General features: G+C 60.0%; 1 protein-coding gene across 1 annotated transcript in view; it reads right to left on the bottom strand.

Moving 5' to 3' along the window:
• SARDH (sarcosine dehydrogenase) overlaps positions 1-19,557 on the bottom strand; it is a 63,370-nt gene that overhangs the window by 5,162 nt on the left and 38,651 nt on the right. Inside the window, exons 20-24 of the mRNA XM_010832766.1 lie at positions 19,373-19,486; positions 17,817-17,964; positions 13,820-13,913; positions 766-928; positions 83-251 (exon numbers count right to left, since the gene is read on the bottom strand). Of these exons, the coding sequence (XP_010831068.1) occupies positions 83-251; positions 766-928; positions 13,820-13,913; positions 17,817-17,964; positions 19,373-19,486 (688 nt within the window). The remainder of the gene's footprint in view (positions 1-82; positions 252-765; positions 929-13,819; positions 13,914-17,816; positions 17,965-19,372; positions 19,487-19,557) is intronic.

Below are 19,557 nucleotides of genomic sequence, written 5' to 3'. Positions count from 1 at the left end.
CAGCGGGAGCCCAGAAGCACCGTCCCACGCGTCTGCACGGCCGCTCCCCGCTCCCGGGGGCCCCAGGCCCAGCGGTACTCACTCGTCCACAGTGAAGCCCACCAGGCGCCGGCGGAGGCCCTCGGCCCGCTGCTTCTCCAGGGCCTCGCGCCCCAGGAAGGGGACGGAGGACTTGAGCTTGCAGGTGAAGGCCAAGCCTGCCTCCAGCGGGCTGTCATCAGCCCGGAGGTCGGCGTGCCAGTGCCGGTAGCCTGGAGTGGGGGAGGCCACGGGGTCACTGTCCAGCGGGGGCGGGAACTTCAGAAGATGCCCCGGGGGATGCCCGCCCCCGGTCACACCCTCAGCCTAGACCTTCCATGACCCGGGGTTTCTGGGGACTGGGAGCATCCTCAGTCACAGGAGGCGCCCTGGCTGAGCCCCGGAGTTAGACCACCCCCAGCAGCATCGCCGCACATCTCTGCCATCAGGCTGGAGGCCCTGGGGAGGGGGCAGTGGGAAGCCGGGCAGCTCGGAGGGCCCCTCTCATGCTCTGATGGTCTTCAGCTCTCTCTGGGAATCTCAGCACTGAATCCAAGTCTGGCTCTGGGCCCCCTCCCCCTGGGAGATACCTCGCCCCCCCCGCCCCAAGAGTGCTGGGATCTCTGACCGTCCCCAGGCCCTGGTACAAGCGCAACAAAGGGGGTTTGGGGAAACAGTCCGTGTGGGGGGACGGGGCAGCCACGCTGTGGCTCAGCGCCCCCACTGTGGTCCAGGCCCCACACACACCTTTCTCGATGCTCAGCGAGTCGATGGCCCGGTAGCCGGCATTGACGAGGCCGTGCTTGGCCCCCGCGGTCATCAGGGCCTGGTACACAGGCAGGCAGGACGGCCTCGGGGCGTGCAGCTCCCAGCCCAGCTCCCCCACGAAGGACAGCCTCACAGCCCGGACCTGGGGACGAGGCACAGCTCAGACCTGGCCCAGCTACCACCGATGGGTGGACACTTCCTACCGCCACCACTAATAGCCAGGCCTGGGCCCAGGCCACAGGTCGCCAAGAAATGGGGCCTGCCAGTGAGAGTCCTCAGGAGTGCTCTGGAAATCTTTGAAATTAAGAGATGTTGTCGTTGGGAGTGGAAGTGGACATGTGGTTCCCAGGCCACAGCTCGTCTCCTAAATGACTATAGGAGTGTCCTGGGGCCTCGGTAGCCAGGGGAAGAGGACCACGGAAGTGAGCTCTCTGCCAGGTCTAAGGCCCGAAGTCCAAAACCAGGGTGTGGGCAGGGCTGTGCTTCCTCTGGAGGCTCTGGGGCAGGTCCCTCCTGCCCCTTCCGTCTCCTGGTGGTCCAGGCTCTGCTGACATGGATGCGTCACGCTGGCCTTGGCAGGTCCCTCCTGCCCCTTCCGTCTCCTGGCGGTCCAGGCTCTGCTGACATGGGTGCGTCACGCTGGCCTTGGCAGGTCCCTCCTGCCCCTTCCGTCTCCTGGCGGTCCAGGCTCTGCTGACATGGGTGCGTCACGCTGGCCTTGGCAGGTCCCTCCTGCCCCTTCCGTCTCCTGGCGGTCCAGGCTCTGCTGACATGGGTGCGTCACGCTGGCCTTGGCAGGTCCCTCCTGCCCCTTCCGTCTCCTGGCGGTCCAGGCTCTGCTGACATGGGTGCGTCACGCTGGCCTTGGCAGGTCCCTCCTGCCCCTTCCGTCTCCTGGCGGTCCAGGCTCTGCTGACATGGGTGCGTCACGCTGGCCTTGGCAGGTCCCTCCTGCCCCTTCCGTCTCCTGGCGGTCCAGGCTCTGCTGACATGGGTGCGTCACGCTGGCCTTGGCAGGTCCCTCCTGCCCCTTCCGTCTCCTGGCGGTCCAGGCTCTGCTGACATGGGTGCGTCACGCTGGCCTTGGCCTCCGTCTCCTCCGTGTCTGTATCTCCCTGTCTCTCATCAGGACACTGGCTGCTGGGCGGAGCCCCCCTACCAGGGTGCTCTCATCCCGGGATCCTCACGGGCATCGAATCAGCAAAGCCCCCTGATTCCAAGGTCCCGTTCCCAGCCCAGGGGTGATGTCTTTTTAGGGGGCCACCGTTGAATCACTGCGGTGACCTTGGGCAAGACTCTTGGCCTCTCTTTGGCCTCTAAATGTGGTCGGGAGCCTGGCTTTGTCCGGCTTAGGAAGCTCTGAGGGGCTGTCCTCGAGTAAGGATGGGGAGTCAGCCACACAACTCATGAGTCGCAGCGGCTGCGCTTAGCACATTCAAGGGCAGCGGGAGGGGGCAGCTGGGCATCAGGCGAGTGTCCTGGTCACCCCCAACCCCGGCGGGCCTCGGCCAAGAGCTAGGATCTGAAGACAGACACAGCCCCTGCCCCCCAGGCCTTGAGTCTTGGAAAGACACAGCCAGATGCCCAAGCAGGCTCCAGGGCAGGCAGGTGGAAGGACTCTGAGGCAGGCACAGGCCAAGCTGGGATCTTGTGCAGGGTTTGCTGTCGTGGACAGGCCTTCCAGACAAGCAGCAGAGTGGTGCAAAGGCACGGAGCGGGAGCGGCTGTGGGTGTTGTCGGGGGCAGGGGGCAGGCAAGAAGGCTGGCGGCTGAGGCCGGGAGGGCCTTGCCAACCGGCTGCCAACGCTGGGCCACAAAAGCACTGCCCAGTGCTGAGTTCACAGGCCAGGAAAGGGACCGTGGGCCCCCAAACCCCACAGAAGGGATGGTGCTGTTCATGGAGCACCCCTAGGCCTGCTTTTTGTAGACATCACTGCAAAAACTTTCTAGGGGATGATGCGGAAACAGGGGCTCCAGAGACAGCCCACCGGCCACGCACACACAGTGCTGACGCGGGGACGGCTGGTCTCCGGGCAAGCGTGTCCGTCAGCCTATGTCCCGCGCCAGTAGCCACGTGGAGGCCACGAGCAGGACAGGTGACGCCTGGCCCAGCAGCCTGGCTTTTCCTGCCTGGCTGGTTGGTGCAAGGTCGCTTGCACACCCAGCTCCTGGCGTCTGCTTCCAGCCTGCAGGCAAACCCTTGAACGCCCAGTGTCTCCGTGTGCGGGGCTGGGCACGGCCCTGTCCAGGTCACAGAAGGGACAGGGAGGCCACGGCAGGCCTCAGCGCTCCCGGAGGCAGAGGACCCGATCCCATCACTGCTCTGAGCCTGAGGGGCTGCCCGGGACAGCTCCCGCAGCGATAAGGTCAGCGGACGGAGAGCCGGCCCACTCTCCCGAATGACTTGAAATCACAGCCGCTGGGAGGGCTGGATTCAGAAAGCTTTTGAAAGGCACACATTTGCTCTGAGCTGCCATTTGCCCGGGGCCTCTCAAAAAACTCAGAATTGACACAGAAAACATACTGTTGACGTTTCCCTGCTCCCCTGGTGCAAGCCGTGGGCCCCTGACAAAGACTGCCTTGTCAACGGGGTTCTAATTTTAGGCAGACCACGGAGGAGCTTGGGGCTCAAAGCCAATCTCATTTCAAACGGGAAAAAAATAAATTTCAAAGCTCACCCATCAATGGGCCCAGGACTGCGGGTCTTGTCAGACACACTCCCTCCCCCAGTTAAGCCAGGCTCTCGAGTGAATTCAGGGGTGGGATGGAGCGACCCGGGCCCTTCCCCAGCTCCCAGGAATCAAACGAGGCTGAGAGGCTGGCCAGCGTGCTCTCCATTACAGCCCTGTGGGCAAGCCCGGCATGCAGGGGGCTGAATAAATACTTCCCGGACGGAGTGGGGAGACAGGTGCAGAGGGCCAAAGCTCTGCTTCCCGGCAAAGCGAGGGGAAGGGCTTGGGGATTCCTAGTGACTTTCTAAGTCGCCAGCATCACTGGCTCTCGAGACACCTTGCACTTTTCTCCACTGAAGCCGTGGATTTAGGCGAGCCCTGGGGTCTTCTGAGAGGGGACGCATATTGAAGGGACAGGCTGAGAATGAGGGCATCTGGAACTTGGGCTCAGAATCAGCCTGACCCACGGGTGGGCCTCCTCCAGCCTCCATGCCCACGTCTGATAAACGGGGGTGAGCATCAGGCTCAGGGAAGGCAGGTGCCTGGTACTGTGGTCTGCCAGTCAGCATCAGCTTGGACCAGCTTCAAAAGTGAGCCCCAAACTGAGGCAAACCCTCTGCAAAATAGCCCCGCCCTGCTCTGGGAACCATGGGCAGTGGGCTGGGCCACAGAGATCCAGAAGGTCATAAGGAAAGGTCTTAAACCAGGTTTTGTTTAAACCCTTTTATGACCCCAGGACTCCCCTGATAGTGTTAAAACCAACGAACCAAGTCAGCAAGGTTGCAGAGTACCACATCAACACTCAAAAGTCAGCTGCATTTCTATACTCTAACAATAGACCATCTGAAAAGGAAATTAGAAAAAATTCCATTTACAGTCACACCAAAAAGAATAAAATACTTAGGAATAAACCTAACCACGGAGGTGGAAGACTTGCGTGCTGAGAACTGCAAAGCACTGCCAAGAGAAACGAAGGAGACAAACGGAAAGACAACTCTTTTGTTTGTGGACTGGAAGACTGAATATCACCAAGATACCAATATTACCCCAAAAGATCTACAGATTCAATACACTCTCTGTCAAAATCCTAGTGGCTTTTTTTTTTTTTTGCAGAAATAGAAAATTTCACCCTAACAGTTACACGGGTGACCTCGAATAGCCAAACAATCTTGGAAAAGAACACGGCAGAAGACTCACTTCCTCATTTCAAAACTCATCACAAAGCTGCCACAATCGAAACAGCGCGCTGCTGCCATAAAATCAAACGGACAAATGGAATAGAGACGAGAGCCCAGACATAAACCCTCAGGAAACGCCTAGTGACCTTGAACAAGGGGCCCAAGGCCGCTGGGCCTTCCCTGGCAGCTCAGCAGTAAAGAGTCTGCCTGCCAATGCAGGAAACGCAGGTTCACTCCCTGAGTGGGCAAGATCCCCTGGAGGAAGAAATGGCAACCCACTCCACTCTTCTTGCCTGGGAAAATCCCACGGATATTGGAGCCTGGCAGGCTACAGTCCATGGGGCCGCAGAGAGTCGGACACGACTGAGAGTGCACACACGCACACATGCCGTGACTATTCCACGGGGAAAGGACAACGATCGGCACACTGAGCCTTCTCATATACCATGCACAGGACATACACGCCCGAACTCAGACCGAATCAGAGCCCAGATGCGAGCCCGCAGACAACACAGAGGCGAGCTTCGTGACTCTGGACTCGGCGGTGATTCCCAGATAAGATACCAGAGGCAAAGGAGCAAAGAGCACAGAGAGCTAAATGGGACTCCAGCAAATCCAAAAACCTCTGTGCTTCAAAGGATACAGCCACCAGTGAAAAGTGGTGGCTGTGGCCACCAGTGAAAACCTACAGAATGGGAGAAAACATTAGAAAGTCATGTGTCTGATGAGGGGTTAACATCCAGAATATATAAAGAACACCTACAATTCAACAACAACAAAACAACCCGATTAAGAAATGAGTTAAGAACTTGACATTTTACCAAAAATCTACGAATGGCCAACAAGCATATGAAAAGATGGTCAGTGTCGCTAAACAGTAGAGAAACGTCAATCAAAACCACAATGAGATACGACTTCTAAGCCATTAGCATTTCAAAGAAAACAGAAAATAATCAGAGCTGGCAGGAATATGAAGGAATTGGAACCCTTGGGCGCAGTTGGGGGAATGCAAAATGGTGCAACTGTTAGGAGAAACAGTATGGTGATTCCTCGAAAAACTAAAAATAGAACTACCATATGTCCAGCATCCCACGTCTGGGTGTATATGCAAAAGAACTGAAGGGTGGAACAAGGAGCTGCTCTGGTCTTGTACCTCCCGGGCAGCAGCAGCCAATAAGCAGCCGGAGCAGGACCTTGTGTGAGGTCCTGCTGGGAGCAAGGTCCTTCTCTGCTTGGCTCAGCTCAGGGACCACTCAGGAATCACCAGGGCTTGGCCAGGGCCCATCTTTCCAGCGGCCGGCGTGGTTCTGCTGGGTGACCCACAGAGGAAGGAACCGCTTCTAAAGCTAGCAGGAGCCCCCTGCGAGGCGCAGAGTCCTGGGCTGGGGAACAGAGATGCAATGGGACCACTCGATGAAAAGGGACCGTGCTGGGGGTGGGGAGGCAAACCCGTCAAGCCCCAAACATCTGCGTGAGCAGCTCTCCTGCTGTACGGCTCTTCTCCAGTCTGAATTTGCTCAGAGACCCTCTCCTCACTGGAAGGACTGATGTTGAAGCTGAAGCTCCAGTACTTCGGCCACCTAACACGAAGAGCCGACTCATTGGAAAAGACCCTGAGGCTGGGAAAGCTTGAAGGCCAAAGGAGAAGAGGGTGGCAGAGGATGAGATGATTAGATAGCATCATGGATGTAATGGACATGCATTTGAGAAAACTCCAGGAGTTAGTAAAGGACAAGGGAGCCTGGCGTGCTGCAGTCCATGGAGACGCAGAGTCGGACACGACTTAGTGACTGAACAACAACAAGCCCTCCTTTAGGAAGATTCTGTGTTTCAGACCCCTCCACCCAGGGCCTGCGAAGCCCTGGAGGGAGTTAACGTGGGATGCTACGGGTCTCCTCTGGTGAGAGAAGATTCTCCCCGCTGCCCGTCACCCGCTTCATTCTAGGCGGCACCTGCGGTGTCAGCAAGGCGCGGTGAGGGAGCGCTCTCCCCACGCGGACAGAGCTGTGTCTGCATCAGCCTCGGCTGCAGCAGGCTTAAAGCTTATCTGCCTTGTAAGGACAAGGTTGGAATCCAGAACCCGGGAATCAGATGCCTCTGAGCCCCCCAGTCCCCGGGCTCTGCACACAGTGGGTGGTCAGTAACGTCCGTCATTCCACACGGGGTCACCTGCCCCAGACAAAGGTGGCAAACCCAGCAAGACAAAGCTTCTAGCCACGCTTTCCACAAACGCCTGTGTTCCAGCATCCCCAGGGGCCCCCGCATCACCCCAGGATCTGGACCCTCCTCAGTCCTCCTCAGGGTGGGATTCACACCTGACACGGGGCAGTAAGGGCCAGCTGCCTCTCCCAGAGCAGGCACCCTGGTGGCTGGGAGCGTGGGCTGGGTGCCACGTACCTACAAGGTTTAAATCTGAGTCACAAACGTCGCATCCCCGTTGACTGACATCCCTCTGAGTCTGCTTCTGCAAATCCTGGTGGGAATAGGGTTCACAGAGCCTTGGGCGCAGTCAACAAAACTGTCAGTCCAGGGCCCCTGGTTGCCTGGCAAGGCGGGTGCTGCTGGCACGCGCATTTTACAGATGAGGAAGCTGGAGCTCAGGGAGGTCAGGCCACCTGCCCGAGGCCCCGTGATGTTCTGGAAGATGCTTGACAACCAGCTCTCGGGAGGCAGGGGTTGTTTCACAGCATTTACCCCTTTCTGTGGGGTGAACAGCCCTACCATGGTTGATTTCAAGCTGCCAGTGGTTTAACCATAACCTGCCAATTTTCCTCCAGCTTTAGCCATCAGCTCTCACGAGCTGGAAGGAGCACTTTCCAGCACGCTCAGAGGACTCACAGCCAGTAAGTCAGAGCAGGCGCTCCACGCCGTAAGCTCTCCACACTCCCTCCCTACCCTCGACTGACTCACTGGATTATTTTGGGGGCAATGAATACACTCAGGTTTCAGCAAGATGGATTTGGGGGCTTCCTGAAATTCCTGCCAGCTCTCCATGGGGAGGCACGGGAATGGAGGGGGTGTTATGAGGAGGTGGTGCTGGGTCCCCATCCTGGCTTGGATCAAAGGCCATGTGGGCGCCCCGGGCAGGACAGTCCACGTGGCTCCCGCGGGACGGGTGCTCTGGTCACAGGTGACATCAGAACCAGCCTGGGGCTGCCTCTCTGGACAGACACCACGAGAGGGCTTGAGCAGATGTGTCCACAGACACCAGGCACAAGCCAGCGTGTCCAACTGTCTCAAATCACATTAGCTCACGGGTGTTTCACATGCTTCCGGGGAGTTTGGTTGTATAACAGCACCCCTGACTCACCAGGCACGTCATCCAAACTTAGTCATCCCTTTAAATAAATGAGGATCCTAGGGGCCCCCAAGGCAAGGGATAGACAGGGGTCTGAGCACGTGCAGCCTTCTGCAGGGCCTGGGGCCCCGAACCCACACACAAGTGAGGAATTCAGCTGGCGGTAAGGCTTAAAGGAGCTTCATTTTCAAATCCTCTGAACAACCCAAGACACTCTTGACTCCAAAAACATCCTTCTACATCAGTGTGCAATTTCTCCCTGCAGTCTGGTCCAGATGGCTGCGTGCAGGCATGCTGGTGGTTCTGGTGAAGGTGGTTCTGGTGATGGTGGTGGTGGTGATGGTGATGGTGGTGATGGTGGTGGTGGTTTTGGTGGTGATGGTTTTGGTGATGGTGATGATGGTGATGGTGGTGATGGTTTTGGTGATGGTGATGATGGTGATGGTGGTGATGGTTTTGGTGATGGTGATGATGGTGATGGTGGTGATGGTTTTGGTGATGGTGATGATGGTGATGGTGGTGATGGTTTTGGTGATGGTGATGATGGTGATGGTGGTGATGGTTTTGGTGATGGTGATGATGGTGATGGTGGTGATGGTTTTGGTGATGGTGATGATGGTGATGGTGGTGATGGTTTTGGTGATGGTGGTGGTGATGGTGGTGATGGTTTTGGTGATGGTGGTGGTGATGGTTTTGGTGATGGTGGTGGTGATGGTGGTGATGGTTTTGGTGATGGTGATGGTGGTGATGGTGGTGGTGGTGATGGTGATGGTGGTGATGGTGGTGGTGATGGTGGTGATGGTTTTGGTGATGGTGATGATGGTGATGGTGGTGATGGTTTTGGTGATGGTGGTGGTGATGGTGGTGGTGATAGGGTATAGTGACTGGAAACCAATTTTCCGAGAATAATAAGAAGTAAAAGGTGTGGTACTTCCCTGGTGGTCCAGTAGTTAAAAATCCGCTTGCCAATTCAGGGGGCACAGGTTCATCCCCTGTCCAGGAGGATTCCACATGTCGCAGAGCAGCGAAGCCTGTGCGCCTCAGAGCCTGTGCTCCAGCACGAGCAGCCACTGCAGTGACGGCATCCCGCAACTAGAGAGGCGCCCCTGCTCATCGCAGCTAGAGAAAGCCTGCACTCAGCAATGAAGACCCAGCACAGACAATAACTAAATAGATGCATCTTTTAAAAAAAAGCTGTGACGCTCCGATCACACTTCACAAACTTGGCCATCTCTGAGGATCAGCAGGTGAACAGGAAGGGGCACCCCCAGAAAGACCCCACCTGCACCTACAGACGGGCAGGGACTGAGGGTCGGATATCCCTGCAGAGAAAGGTTCTGCCCTGGAGGAGCCTCCAGAATCTCTGAAACATGCTCGTTCCAGCCACACCCTGTCCTTACAGTTTGACGGCAAAAAGCTGTCACTGTCCCCACGAGATAGCCTTGCGTAGTGGCCTTGGCCACCACGTCTTTCTCGACTACACGCACCCCTGTCTCTCCAGGGCTGTGGTGAATTTGCACGAGTTGTGCAAAGCAACTTTTCAGGCAACGGCTAAAACCCAGTTGGCAACCCAGGCTCCGTGAAGGTGCGGGCCTCCCGCCTCTGCACGAGGCGCGCAGGGGGCAGAACAGTCCACCCTGGACTAACGGAATCTGAACAGTGAGATGCAGACAGTCAGGAAAAGAAATGCGATTTCCTTTTGACCCAAAATTAAGTTTCAGAAGAAAATTGCTTTATCACGTGGCCTCAAGATGAGCCTGTAGCCCAGCACCTGCTGCTTTCCGAGGGGCCCCCGTCCTCGGCTGAGGACACTGTGTCTTCCCTGAGAACAGGGCCGGGAGCGGACCTACACTGGAAACCTCGCTGGCCTTGAGGACATCTGGTCAGCTGGCAGCCGAGGGGACAGCTCCCGCCCCGTTCTTCTGACAGGAATGCGAGGATCTTGGAAGCCTGGGGCCCATCCAAGCATCTCAGAATTGCTGCAAAACAACGGCCCCGCTCTGCTTAGGACACTGCGACTGATGGCACTGCTCAGCCTCGGTGGCCCACCCACGCGGCTGCCGTGACGGTGGGTCTTCACAGGCAGCAGCGGGGTCCCGCTCACCCACCCTTGGCGGGATCTGTGGTTCTGGGCTCTGACCCCCATCGTCCCGCATGTCCCTTGTGACCTGGAGGTCTGGCCGATGACTCAGACACACACATTCCTCTCCCGCAGCTGGTTGGCTGGTGACCAATTATCTCCCATAAAGACTTGGCCCTGAACTCCAGCCCCAGCATCTCAACACTGATGGAACTGGTGTCAACACATGTTGATATTATTTAGGAGAACATGAAATTCCCCCTGGATCCAGAGTGCTCAGGACGTCTGGACAGACTTCCAGGACGGCTCAAAAATGCTGACGGCCATTGTCTAGACACTGTGTGACAGATGGGGAAACTGACCCCAGAAGGGGGTCCCGGGGTAGGACCAGAGGCCAGGCCTGCTGGCCCCCAGCTCTGCTGGGCCCTGATGGGACTGTGCCCCGGACCCCCAGATCCCGGGCTGACCGGCTCTCAGCTCCCCGTCCGCCTGTGAGGCCGCCTCGGGCGGGGCTGGGTCAGCGGCCAGCCCAGCTCCTGCAGCCTGCGTCCTGCTGGGCGCCCTCGTGCAAGCGGTGGACGGGGAGGCCTTCACGCTGCCCGCTGGGACCATCTGGGAACTTGTGGCCCCGGCCACTGTGAGGTCATAACATCGACACTGCGGAGTCAGAGCCCCCCTGCGGCCCCTGCTGGTGCAGTCACCAAGGCAAGACTGGAATCCCCCCGTACACGTGCTCCCAGGACCCCCTCACTCCATGTCGGCTTGCGGTAGCTGCTGCGACCTCTCTCCACCCAGGTCTCAGGGCCAGTGCAGGCTGTGCTGGGGCTGCAGCATCCTTCCCGCCCCCAAGCCCAGCCAGGCTGTGAGCTCAACAAGCCCCTGATGTGGTAGGCTCCCAGCCAACATGCCCAGGACTAACTCCAGGGGCAGCTGCGGCTCAGCACTGGGAGAGACCCGGAGGTTTAGAAGGGAATGCCAGAACTCAGCTGGGCTTCCATGCCGGCCGAGTGTGAGCTGGTAGGCTGGGCCGCACTTGGACAGTGTCTGTCCCCTCCTCCCCCAAAGGGGAGGCAGAAAATCTTGCAGAACTGCTGCACGGCCGGAAGGCTGGGGCCGTGACCCTGGGACACCTCTGCTTCTGGGTCCTGGTTCTGAGCAACGTGTCCAAGGTCAATAATCAAAGTCCTAACAGGCCCACCGTCACAGGGAGCCCGTCACAGAGCAATTCCAAGGCGAAGAAGTGGCCTGACCAAGTGTCCTGCGTATGGTGTTGGAGTGGGTAACGCAGTATTTCAACCTCAGGCGGTACTTCAAGGAACAAGAAAACCATCCCAGCAATGTCCTGAGAGAAGCCGAGTGCACGAACTGTGTACAGTTTATGGGATGATCCTGCTTCTGTTTTAGAATTTACAGGCAGAGATCAGGGACAGAAGGCGGAAGGAAACACTGGTCACCTCGGGCTTTCTCTCCGGTGGAACTGGAGGGGTTTTCATTAACTTGCTCTTGTCTTACAAATGTTCCCAGTATTTACAGCGAAACACTGACGCCCATCAACTCTTCAGCCAGACTCTGTGGCCGGCGAGAAAGGGCAGGCTCAGCGAGGTCAAGGGTGGCACCCAAGGGGGTCCCGCCAGGATGAGCTCTGCACCCCGGCCCTGCACAGCAGCTGGAAACAGAGGCGAGCAACGCGGTGCTTGCCACAGAACTGCTGAGCCAGCTGAGGGGGGCAGTGGGGAGAAGCAGCCTGCGACCTTCCTGTGCCCCACCCCTGCCCCCGAGCACCCCGTGGCCCCCACCTTGTGCCTGTCGTCCCGGGCCGGGCTTCACCCTGCAGTCTGGCCTCTGCTTCTCCTGGCCCGTGCCCTGGCCAAACCCGGGTCCCAGGCCCCAGAGGCCAAGGTGCAGCCAGACAGCCATGGGCCAGGCCTGGGGAGGCAGCGGGGCCAGGGAGGGCCGCCCCCGCCCCCCAGGATGGGTGTGGGGAGGCAGCTGGAGCCCGTTGTCCCAGCCCAAGTCCCCAGCGCCTCCCTGGAGTGGCCCTCGGCTGGAGGGGCGGCCTTCCCATCTGCTCTTCTTCCACACGAACCCCCAAACCACACACAGGCTGAGCCACGCTAGCTGCCCTCCGCCCCACATCACAAGTCAGAACCCCTACTCCTGACTGGAGGGCACTGCACAGACCACCCCCTCGGGGGTGCCGAGAGGGCCCAAGCTGCCCTCAGGCAGGCCAGCGGCCACAGTGGCCTGGGTGGAGCTGTGCTGTGCTCTCAAGACGCACACCCTCTCTGGTCCTGGCAGGCAGCGCTGCGCCAAGGAGGCAGGAAGCGAGCGAGACAGACACAGCCCCGCTTCCTGCCCCAGCGCGGCCTCCAAGAGCGCAGGCAGAGCAGAGCCGCCTTTATCTGCCTCCTCCTGGCAGCCTCCTTGCTGACGTCAGCGAGACACTGTTTACTTGCTAACAGGACCAGACTGCGTGACCTCCCGCCCCTCTGCAGGCCAGGATCTGGAACCTTCCTCGGCGCCTCCCCAGATGAACACAAGGAGAGTAAAAGTGGGGGTGCCCTCAAATCCGGCTGTCTGTCCACCCCTCCCTCCTCACAGCCTTGTCTGTGTTACTGACACATAGTCACGAGGTTTTTTATGTTCCGTTAGCTGGGGGGCCTGGGCAGTCCATCCGACTCCTCTGAGCTCAGGTTGGGAAAGCACCTGCCCTGGCAGTAACGTTTCCTACATCGGGAACTGCTGGAAGACCTTGTTCAACGCACGTGGCCGCGACCACCTCCAGGGTGCCTGCACGCCTGCTAACTGGGCGGTCACGGGGCAGTGCGGCCCCCCACGGGGCTCCTGCCCTGGGAACCTGTGGTCATGCCTGGGCACGCTTTGGGTTGTCACATCTGGGGTGCTCCTGGCGTCCAGGGGCTGCAGGCCAGGCCTGCTGTTTCACACGCTGCTAAGCCCCTCGCCCCGAATATCTGCTCCACAGCATCGTTGATCGCGCAGGGCTCAGAAGCCCTGATAGAACCTTCCACGCTGCCAGGAGGATGAAGCCGGAGCCGTGCGAGCCCTTGGCTGACAGCGGCTGATGTTACTTTGACCGCCTGCTCCTCACCTCGGCCCCAAGAAGTCAGAGTGGAAATCATGACACTTATTTTCCAAAAAGGAAACCAAAGCCCTAGAGCAGGACGCGCTGACCAGAGCTGGACCTGGGGCCTGGCCCAGGGGCTCAGAGGGTGGCGGGTCCGCTGGAGCCGCCCACAGTCTCAGAAGCTTCCGGCCCCGGGACCCGACTTTCTGGGCTGGCTGACGGGCAAAGGTGCTGCCCAGGGGCCTGGCAGGGCACCCCGAGCAGTCCCTGCCCCCTCCCATGGTGCCAGGGGAGGGGGGACAGTCCAGGAAGACCTGGACATGCTCAGCACACGCAGGCCTTGGGAACAGCAGAAATGACTGCTGTCTGCAGCCCCGAGCCCTGCAAGAAGGCGCAGGAAATGCACTGACCCGGGAAGGTGTGCCCCACACCCGAGGAGTGGACATGGGGGGCAGCCGCACTGGCAGCAAGGCCAAGGCAGAAGCTTGGGACTGGGCCCCTGCGTGTGCCAGACACCACCTTGGACCCCCACTCCTCCTCTGAGGCCCTGAAAGCTGGCAGGCATGACCGTCTGGACCCCCACTTTACTGCAGGGAAGCCGGGCCCAGGGAGTTCCAGAACCCTGCCCAAGGGCACGAGATTCCCCCGCCCCGGGTTTGGCCCCGGAGCACGTTGCTGCTGCCACCCCAGCCCGGGGGCCCGTGGGTAGCTGCTACCTACCAGGTGCCCGGCGGCTCTCACCAGCTTGTGGGTGGAGAAGGGGAAGGCGTCGTCACTCAGGTCGGCCTCCAGCAGCTCCTGGAGAATGGCCCGGCTGTGAGCAAGGACAAGGCTGGTCAGTCAGTAGGGCAAGAAACACCTGCCAAGCCCACCTGGGTGCGCACCCCGGGCTGGGAGGGCTCTGAGGGCACCGCGGTGGTCAGGCTGAGGTCCTGTCCTCACGGGGCAGACCGAGAACAAACGTGCTCTTAATAAAACACACCAAGGTAGAGACGTGCAAAAGTCCAGTCATATGAGAAAGGCACCTTCAGGACTTCCCTGGCCATCCAGCTAAGACTGCAGAGTAACGTCAGCTAAGACTCTGTTCTTCCACTGCAGGGGGCGTGGGTTTGATCCCCAGTGGGGGAGCTAAGATCTCAAATACCAGGCACCATGGCCAAAAAAATTTATCAAGTTAAAAAAAAAAAAAAAAAGGCACCTTCATCGGAAACAGTGGCAGAAATAGCCAAGCCCTGGCTCTCCTTTCTCAGATGGGGAACCCAGGCCTGGGGCAGCTGTCTAACCAGTTAACGCCCGACCTGCCAAAGCCCCCCAAGGGCAGGGGCCCCTTTCCTCGCCCCTCTGCCCGGCTGTGCCCGGAAGAGTCTGAACCTCACGCTTGATACTTCGCCTGAGACCTTCCAGTGTCCATGGAAACCCTCACCTCTGGGGTGCCTTGCTTCTCGCCTCCCTCCCTGCCAGCCTGAGCTCACTCTTGCACCATGCACATTCCCTCCAGGCGTCCCGGCCCCTGTTGAATCTTCCGTCATCCTTCAGGTCTTGGCTCATCTGTCACCTCCTACAAGAAGCCCTCCCGGATTCCCTGAGTCCGGGTTAAGTCCCCCCTCAACGCCCCTGGCCTGAGCCCGCGGCCCTGAAACGTCTCCCACCAGGGCACCTCTCATGGTTGCAAACCTGCCCCACTGAACTGGGAGCTCCGTGCTGACAGGGCCCCCTCTGCAGACATGCCTGGCACAGAAACAGCACTTGGTAAATGGGACTGATTGAAGGTGGGCTGACTTTGCACCGCTGGGCCAGCTCCCCATCGGCAGGAAACAGCTCCCACCCACCCCCATTTCTGCCTTGCAGGGTCCCAGCCAGTGCCCAGAAACACTTCCGACCCTGATGATCCCCGCCCCCCAGGGTGCTGGCAGCTGCCTGCCCACGCTGGCCCGAGGTGCCCGGCCTGCTGCAATGTGTCAGGATCCTTATGTAACATCCCGGCACCCACGCATGCCTGCCCCTGGAGGAAGCACACTCGGTCCTCAAGAAACCTGTCTACACTGCAGCCCTGGGCGGTGGGGTCTGCCCCATGGGGAAGGAGGAAGGAGCTGGAGCTGGGGCTCAGCAGGGCCGGGGGCCCCCAGTCGGGCACCAGCCTGGGCACGCAGGTCTGCAGGGCACAGGCCAGGGTGTGAGAGGCTGTCCGTCCCCCAGTGGGCAGCAGGTGGCACCAGAGGGCACCGGCTCTGGGCGGAGACCAGGTTCAGGCTTACTGTCCTCCGACCTGGTGCTGGGCCCTCTCGTTGCCCTGTGAGGACCGCGGGGCAGGCGTCAGCCAGAGGCCCCGAGCCGAGCACCTGGGTATTAACCACGCAACAGCGACCACCGCCCACCAGGCTGTCTCCACCAGCCACGAGTGGTCTCCTGAGCTTCGGTTAATTAAAAAAATTCTGTCTCGCCGGCCACCTTTCAAGGCCTTGCTGGCACGTATGGCTTAGAGGCTACCGTTCTGGGCCATCAATTCTGAACTGTCTCCCGAAAGTGCCACTGGTTGCAGGCCATCCAGCACCTCCCATGGTCCAGGAGCCACGACACGCTTCCCACGCAACAGCTCAGAAAGTTCAGCCCGTATCAGTGGCGCTGGTGACATTATTATTCATACAAGAAACTTTGGGTTATTTTTGAAGGAGCGAGGACAGCTTGGAGGAGAAAGTTAAGAAATCGCCAGGAGGAGGGGAGCTCGTCTTCCTGCCCTGGCAACCGTCACTCACCACCTTCCTGGAGCAGCTTATAATGAGGCTGGGAGAGCTGGCCTGTCCCCGCAGGCCGCGCCTTGATCAGTCTGTCTGGTGCCCCCTCCCTCCCCTGCCCACTCACCCCCCACCACACCAGAAATAACCCAGTCCCTCCCCAAGGTCGCCATGGCAATGAAGCTTCTGAGGACCGCCTAGCGCTCAGGAGTCCAGGACCACCCCCCCATCCCCATTCAGCCTAGAGATGCGGACATCAGCTCACCCAGGGGAGAAATGCAGACCCCCACCTGCAGAACAGGGCGCTTCCCCGAGCCGGGCCAGGGCAAGCGTGGTCCGTGCATCTTTCTGCAGAATCCCAGCATCCTGGTTCTCCTGCTGCGGCCGGCATGCTCAGCCTCTCTCCACATGCCCCATTCCTGTCCTCCCCTCCTGTCTCAGCACGCCCCCACCCAGCCACCCCTGAGATGACCCTCGTCAAGTCCGCAGGAGCCACCGGGCCGCCAAACCCACCTGTCGATGCTCAGTCTTTGTCCACTGACCACCCGGACACAGCTCGTCACTCCCTCCTTGGAGTCCTTCCTTCCCCTGGCCCTTGAAGCTCCTGCTCACCTCCCATACTCTGGCCCAGCATCAGAGACCCCGATAAAGCCCACGTCCAACCGTGCCCCTCCTCTGCTCAGCCCCCTCTCCTGGAGGAGCAGCCTCTGCCCTTGCAAGCTCTGGCCTCCGCGGGCCTCTGAGCTCGTCCTCCCCCACAGCCCTGCCGTCGCTGCATTTCCTCCCGCCACGGGGCCTTTGCACCTGCCGCTCCCTCTGTCTGAAACACTGGCCCCTCAGAGAGTGCCAAGGCTTGAGTCCCATTTCCTCCAGTGTCTCCTCCAAGATCCCCTTAACAGATACTGGCTTTCGTGAGCAGCCCGAGGTCCAGCATCTGATGGATAAGGGACACGACCAACCCTGACTCTGCGAGCACTACTGCGGGCCTGTCCGCCGTGGGCCTCTGGGCAACGTGGGGCACACGCAGAGCCACCTGCAGCTCTGCCCGGGAGGGGAGGTCCACCCGCCCAGGACCCAGCCCGGAGCTGCTGGCTTGGCCAGCTCCAAGGCCCCAGGGAAAATGGACCCTGTGGCGGGGTCTGAGGGCAGCGACCAGGGATCCTGGTGTGACCCCAGGCTGACAGGGATGCCTGTGGACACAGCCGTGCGTCGTCTCAGCGAGCAGCTGGGGGATAACCTGGCTGGAGGCACACTGTCCTCTCTTCTTCACCACTAAGGAAAGAAAGCAGTTCTCACCACCTAAAGGGCGGGGTCAGGACTGGAGCAGCTGTTGGAGCACCCCAGGCACCCCACTGGTCGGCGCCAACATGCGGGGCCTGCCCCTGGTCCTCCACCCCGCCCCCACCCAGCCCCTCCCTGATGCCCAGCCAGAGGGTCTTTCCAAAGTGCACACGTGCCCAGGCGTCCCGTTGCCTCAGACTGTCCGGGCAGAAGCCAGCATCCAAGGGCCTTCTGGGAGCCGGTTCCTCGTGGGTGGGAACACAGCTCAGTAAACGCTCACAGGATGAATCAACGAGCGAATGATCGTCCGTAGACCTAGTCACTGGAGGTGCTCAGGGAGGAGCCGGTGTCCTCCTGCTGCGGAGCACCATTCTCAGCCTGGGTGGCACAGGGAACCCCAGTCTGGCTCCGCCCACTTAGAAATGGCACACACAGTTCTCAGGCCATATCAACCATCCAGAGGCATCCCTGCCAGACTTCCACGACCCCTGTTCCCTCAGATATTGAGTATGAGTCATATATTAAGAGCTTTTCCGTATCCCAGTGCTTTGAAAAGCATGTTCCTGCTTGGCCTCTTGAGGGTTGCCGGCACGTTCAGCTCGCTAGCCACCGCGTCCCATTCTAGACCAGTAAATGGTTCTGCCTTGGGCCCAGACAGAGGGATGAGGTGTACCCCGGCCCTCAAGTCCCCATCCTCTCCTCACCTGGCCGGGCCCTGGACGCTGATCAGGCCCAGGTCCTCGGAGCTATCAATGAGCTGGCACCAGAACTTCCGGTCCTGCAGCACGGTCCTGATGTGGGACCAGTTGTGCTGGGCTGCGGCCCCGCCCACGGCCAGGTAGTATCCGTCGCCTGCAGGAGAAGCGCTGGGACTCAGAGCAGGGCTGTGGGGAGGCAGGAGGAGGCAGGACCAGGAGGGGCGGCCCAAGGCCTCCGTGGAGGAAACAAGCCCTCCTCCCTTGAACGTGAGCCACCCAGGCCTGAGTCGGGGGACCCTCCCAATGGGGCTCTGGGTTCTCATCGCCCACAGGACAGAATGCCAAGGGAGCATTTTCAGGGAGCGTCCAAGGCTTTCTCCCACTTCTCAAAGGGTCTGTGATCCAGGGAAGTGTAAGCGCCCCCAGCACAGTCACCCCCTCGGGAGATCCTAAGTCCCACCTCAGCCACCAGCGCTGGGTGACCTCGGACAAGCCTCTGTCCCTCTCTGAGGCTGCATCCTCACCAGTTCCCATCTCTCTCCACATTCCCATGTCCCCACCCCATTCCCAGGGTTCCCAGCGGTGGGCTTTCAGAGGCTGGAATTTTACAGCCATCACACCGCTGACCCTCCCCCAGAGGCTGACACGCGTCAACACCCTCGGGTTTCTGAAAAGGAGACTGAGGTTCAGAGAGGCCCCACGTGGAAGACTGCCTCTAGCCAGCTCTGAGTCCACAGCCTGTGGAGCAGCCACTGGGCCAAACCGCCCCCCGGGAACTGCTGAGCGGAGGGCAGCCCAGCTCCACCCGGTGTCCTGAGAGCCACCGTCCTGGGCGGGCGACCTCAGACGGCCGTGCGGCCCTCGGTCCCTGGAGAACCTGTCGCTGCCCACTGTCTGTGGATCTTGGCCACCGCTCTCCCTCCTGGATGGGAGGGGCTGCCGCACGAGAGACCAGATGGCTCCCACGCCCGCCGAGGGGTGACGTGATGGGCAGCAGACCTCGCTCAGGGAATCAGACCCGTACAGATAAGGGGCTCGGACGCTGATCTCCCTGTCACTGGAGGCATGCAAGCAGAAGTGGAGGACCTGCAGAGGGCAGTCCAGGCATCAGCTTGGGCCCAGAGCTGGAGATCTTCCAAGGATCTGTCCCCCGCCTCAGACTGGGAGTTCCATGGGAACCAAGACAGCCGATTCGGCAGAGATGCCGGAGGCAGGAAGGAGGTAACTTCTCCCTCCACGTGGGAGGCACGGCCTTATCCTTGGCTCACTCTGTTCCGGGCAGGTGAGATGAGCACACGCATGCTGATGCCGCCCTGAAACCCCGCAGGACAGGCAGGTTCAAAGGCATAACCACCGAGCACTCAGGGCTCAGCACCGCTGCCCAAACAAAGGCTGCATTCAGCCTGAGGCAAGACCTCTGATCTCCCAGGCCTTGACCGCAGCGGGCACACGCGGGATTGCAGAGCAGCCTCGGAAGCCCTTCCTGCCCGTCCCGCACTGGCCGCCGCCTCACTGAGCTAGGCTGCCGTCGGGGCGCTGCTGGGCCCCGGGGCACCTCTCACCTTCAAAGGCGGGGGCCAGCGGGGAGGCCTGGGGGCCGGGGGCCAGGCGGCTCACGGTCAGGTCGCTCTCTGTGCCCCCGCGGTGGTTCAGCATGCACGTGTACACTGTGGAGCCTGCGGGCAGAAGAAAGACCCCAGAGAGGGGGGAGCCGCTCAGCAGGGCAGGCGGTCCCTCAGGGCTGGGC

Source organism: Bison bison, unplaced genomic scaffold (genome assembly GCF_000754665.1).
Source record: "Bison bison bison isolate TAMUID 2011002044 unplaced genomic scaffold, Bison_UMD1.0 scf7180017862242, whole genome shotgun sequence".
NCBI lineage: Eukaryota > Metazoa > Chordata > Mammalia > Artiodactyla > Bovidae > Bison > Bison bison.
The sequence above is the reverse complement of the archived record's forward strand: the minus strand, read 5'-3'. Positions and strand labels throughout refer to the sequence as shown.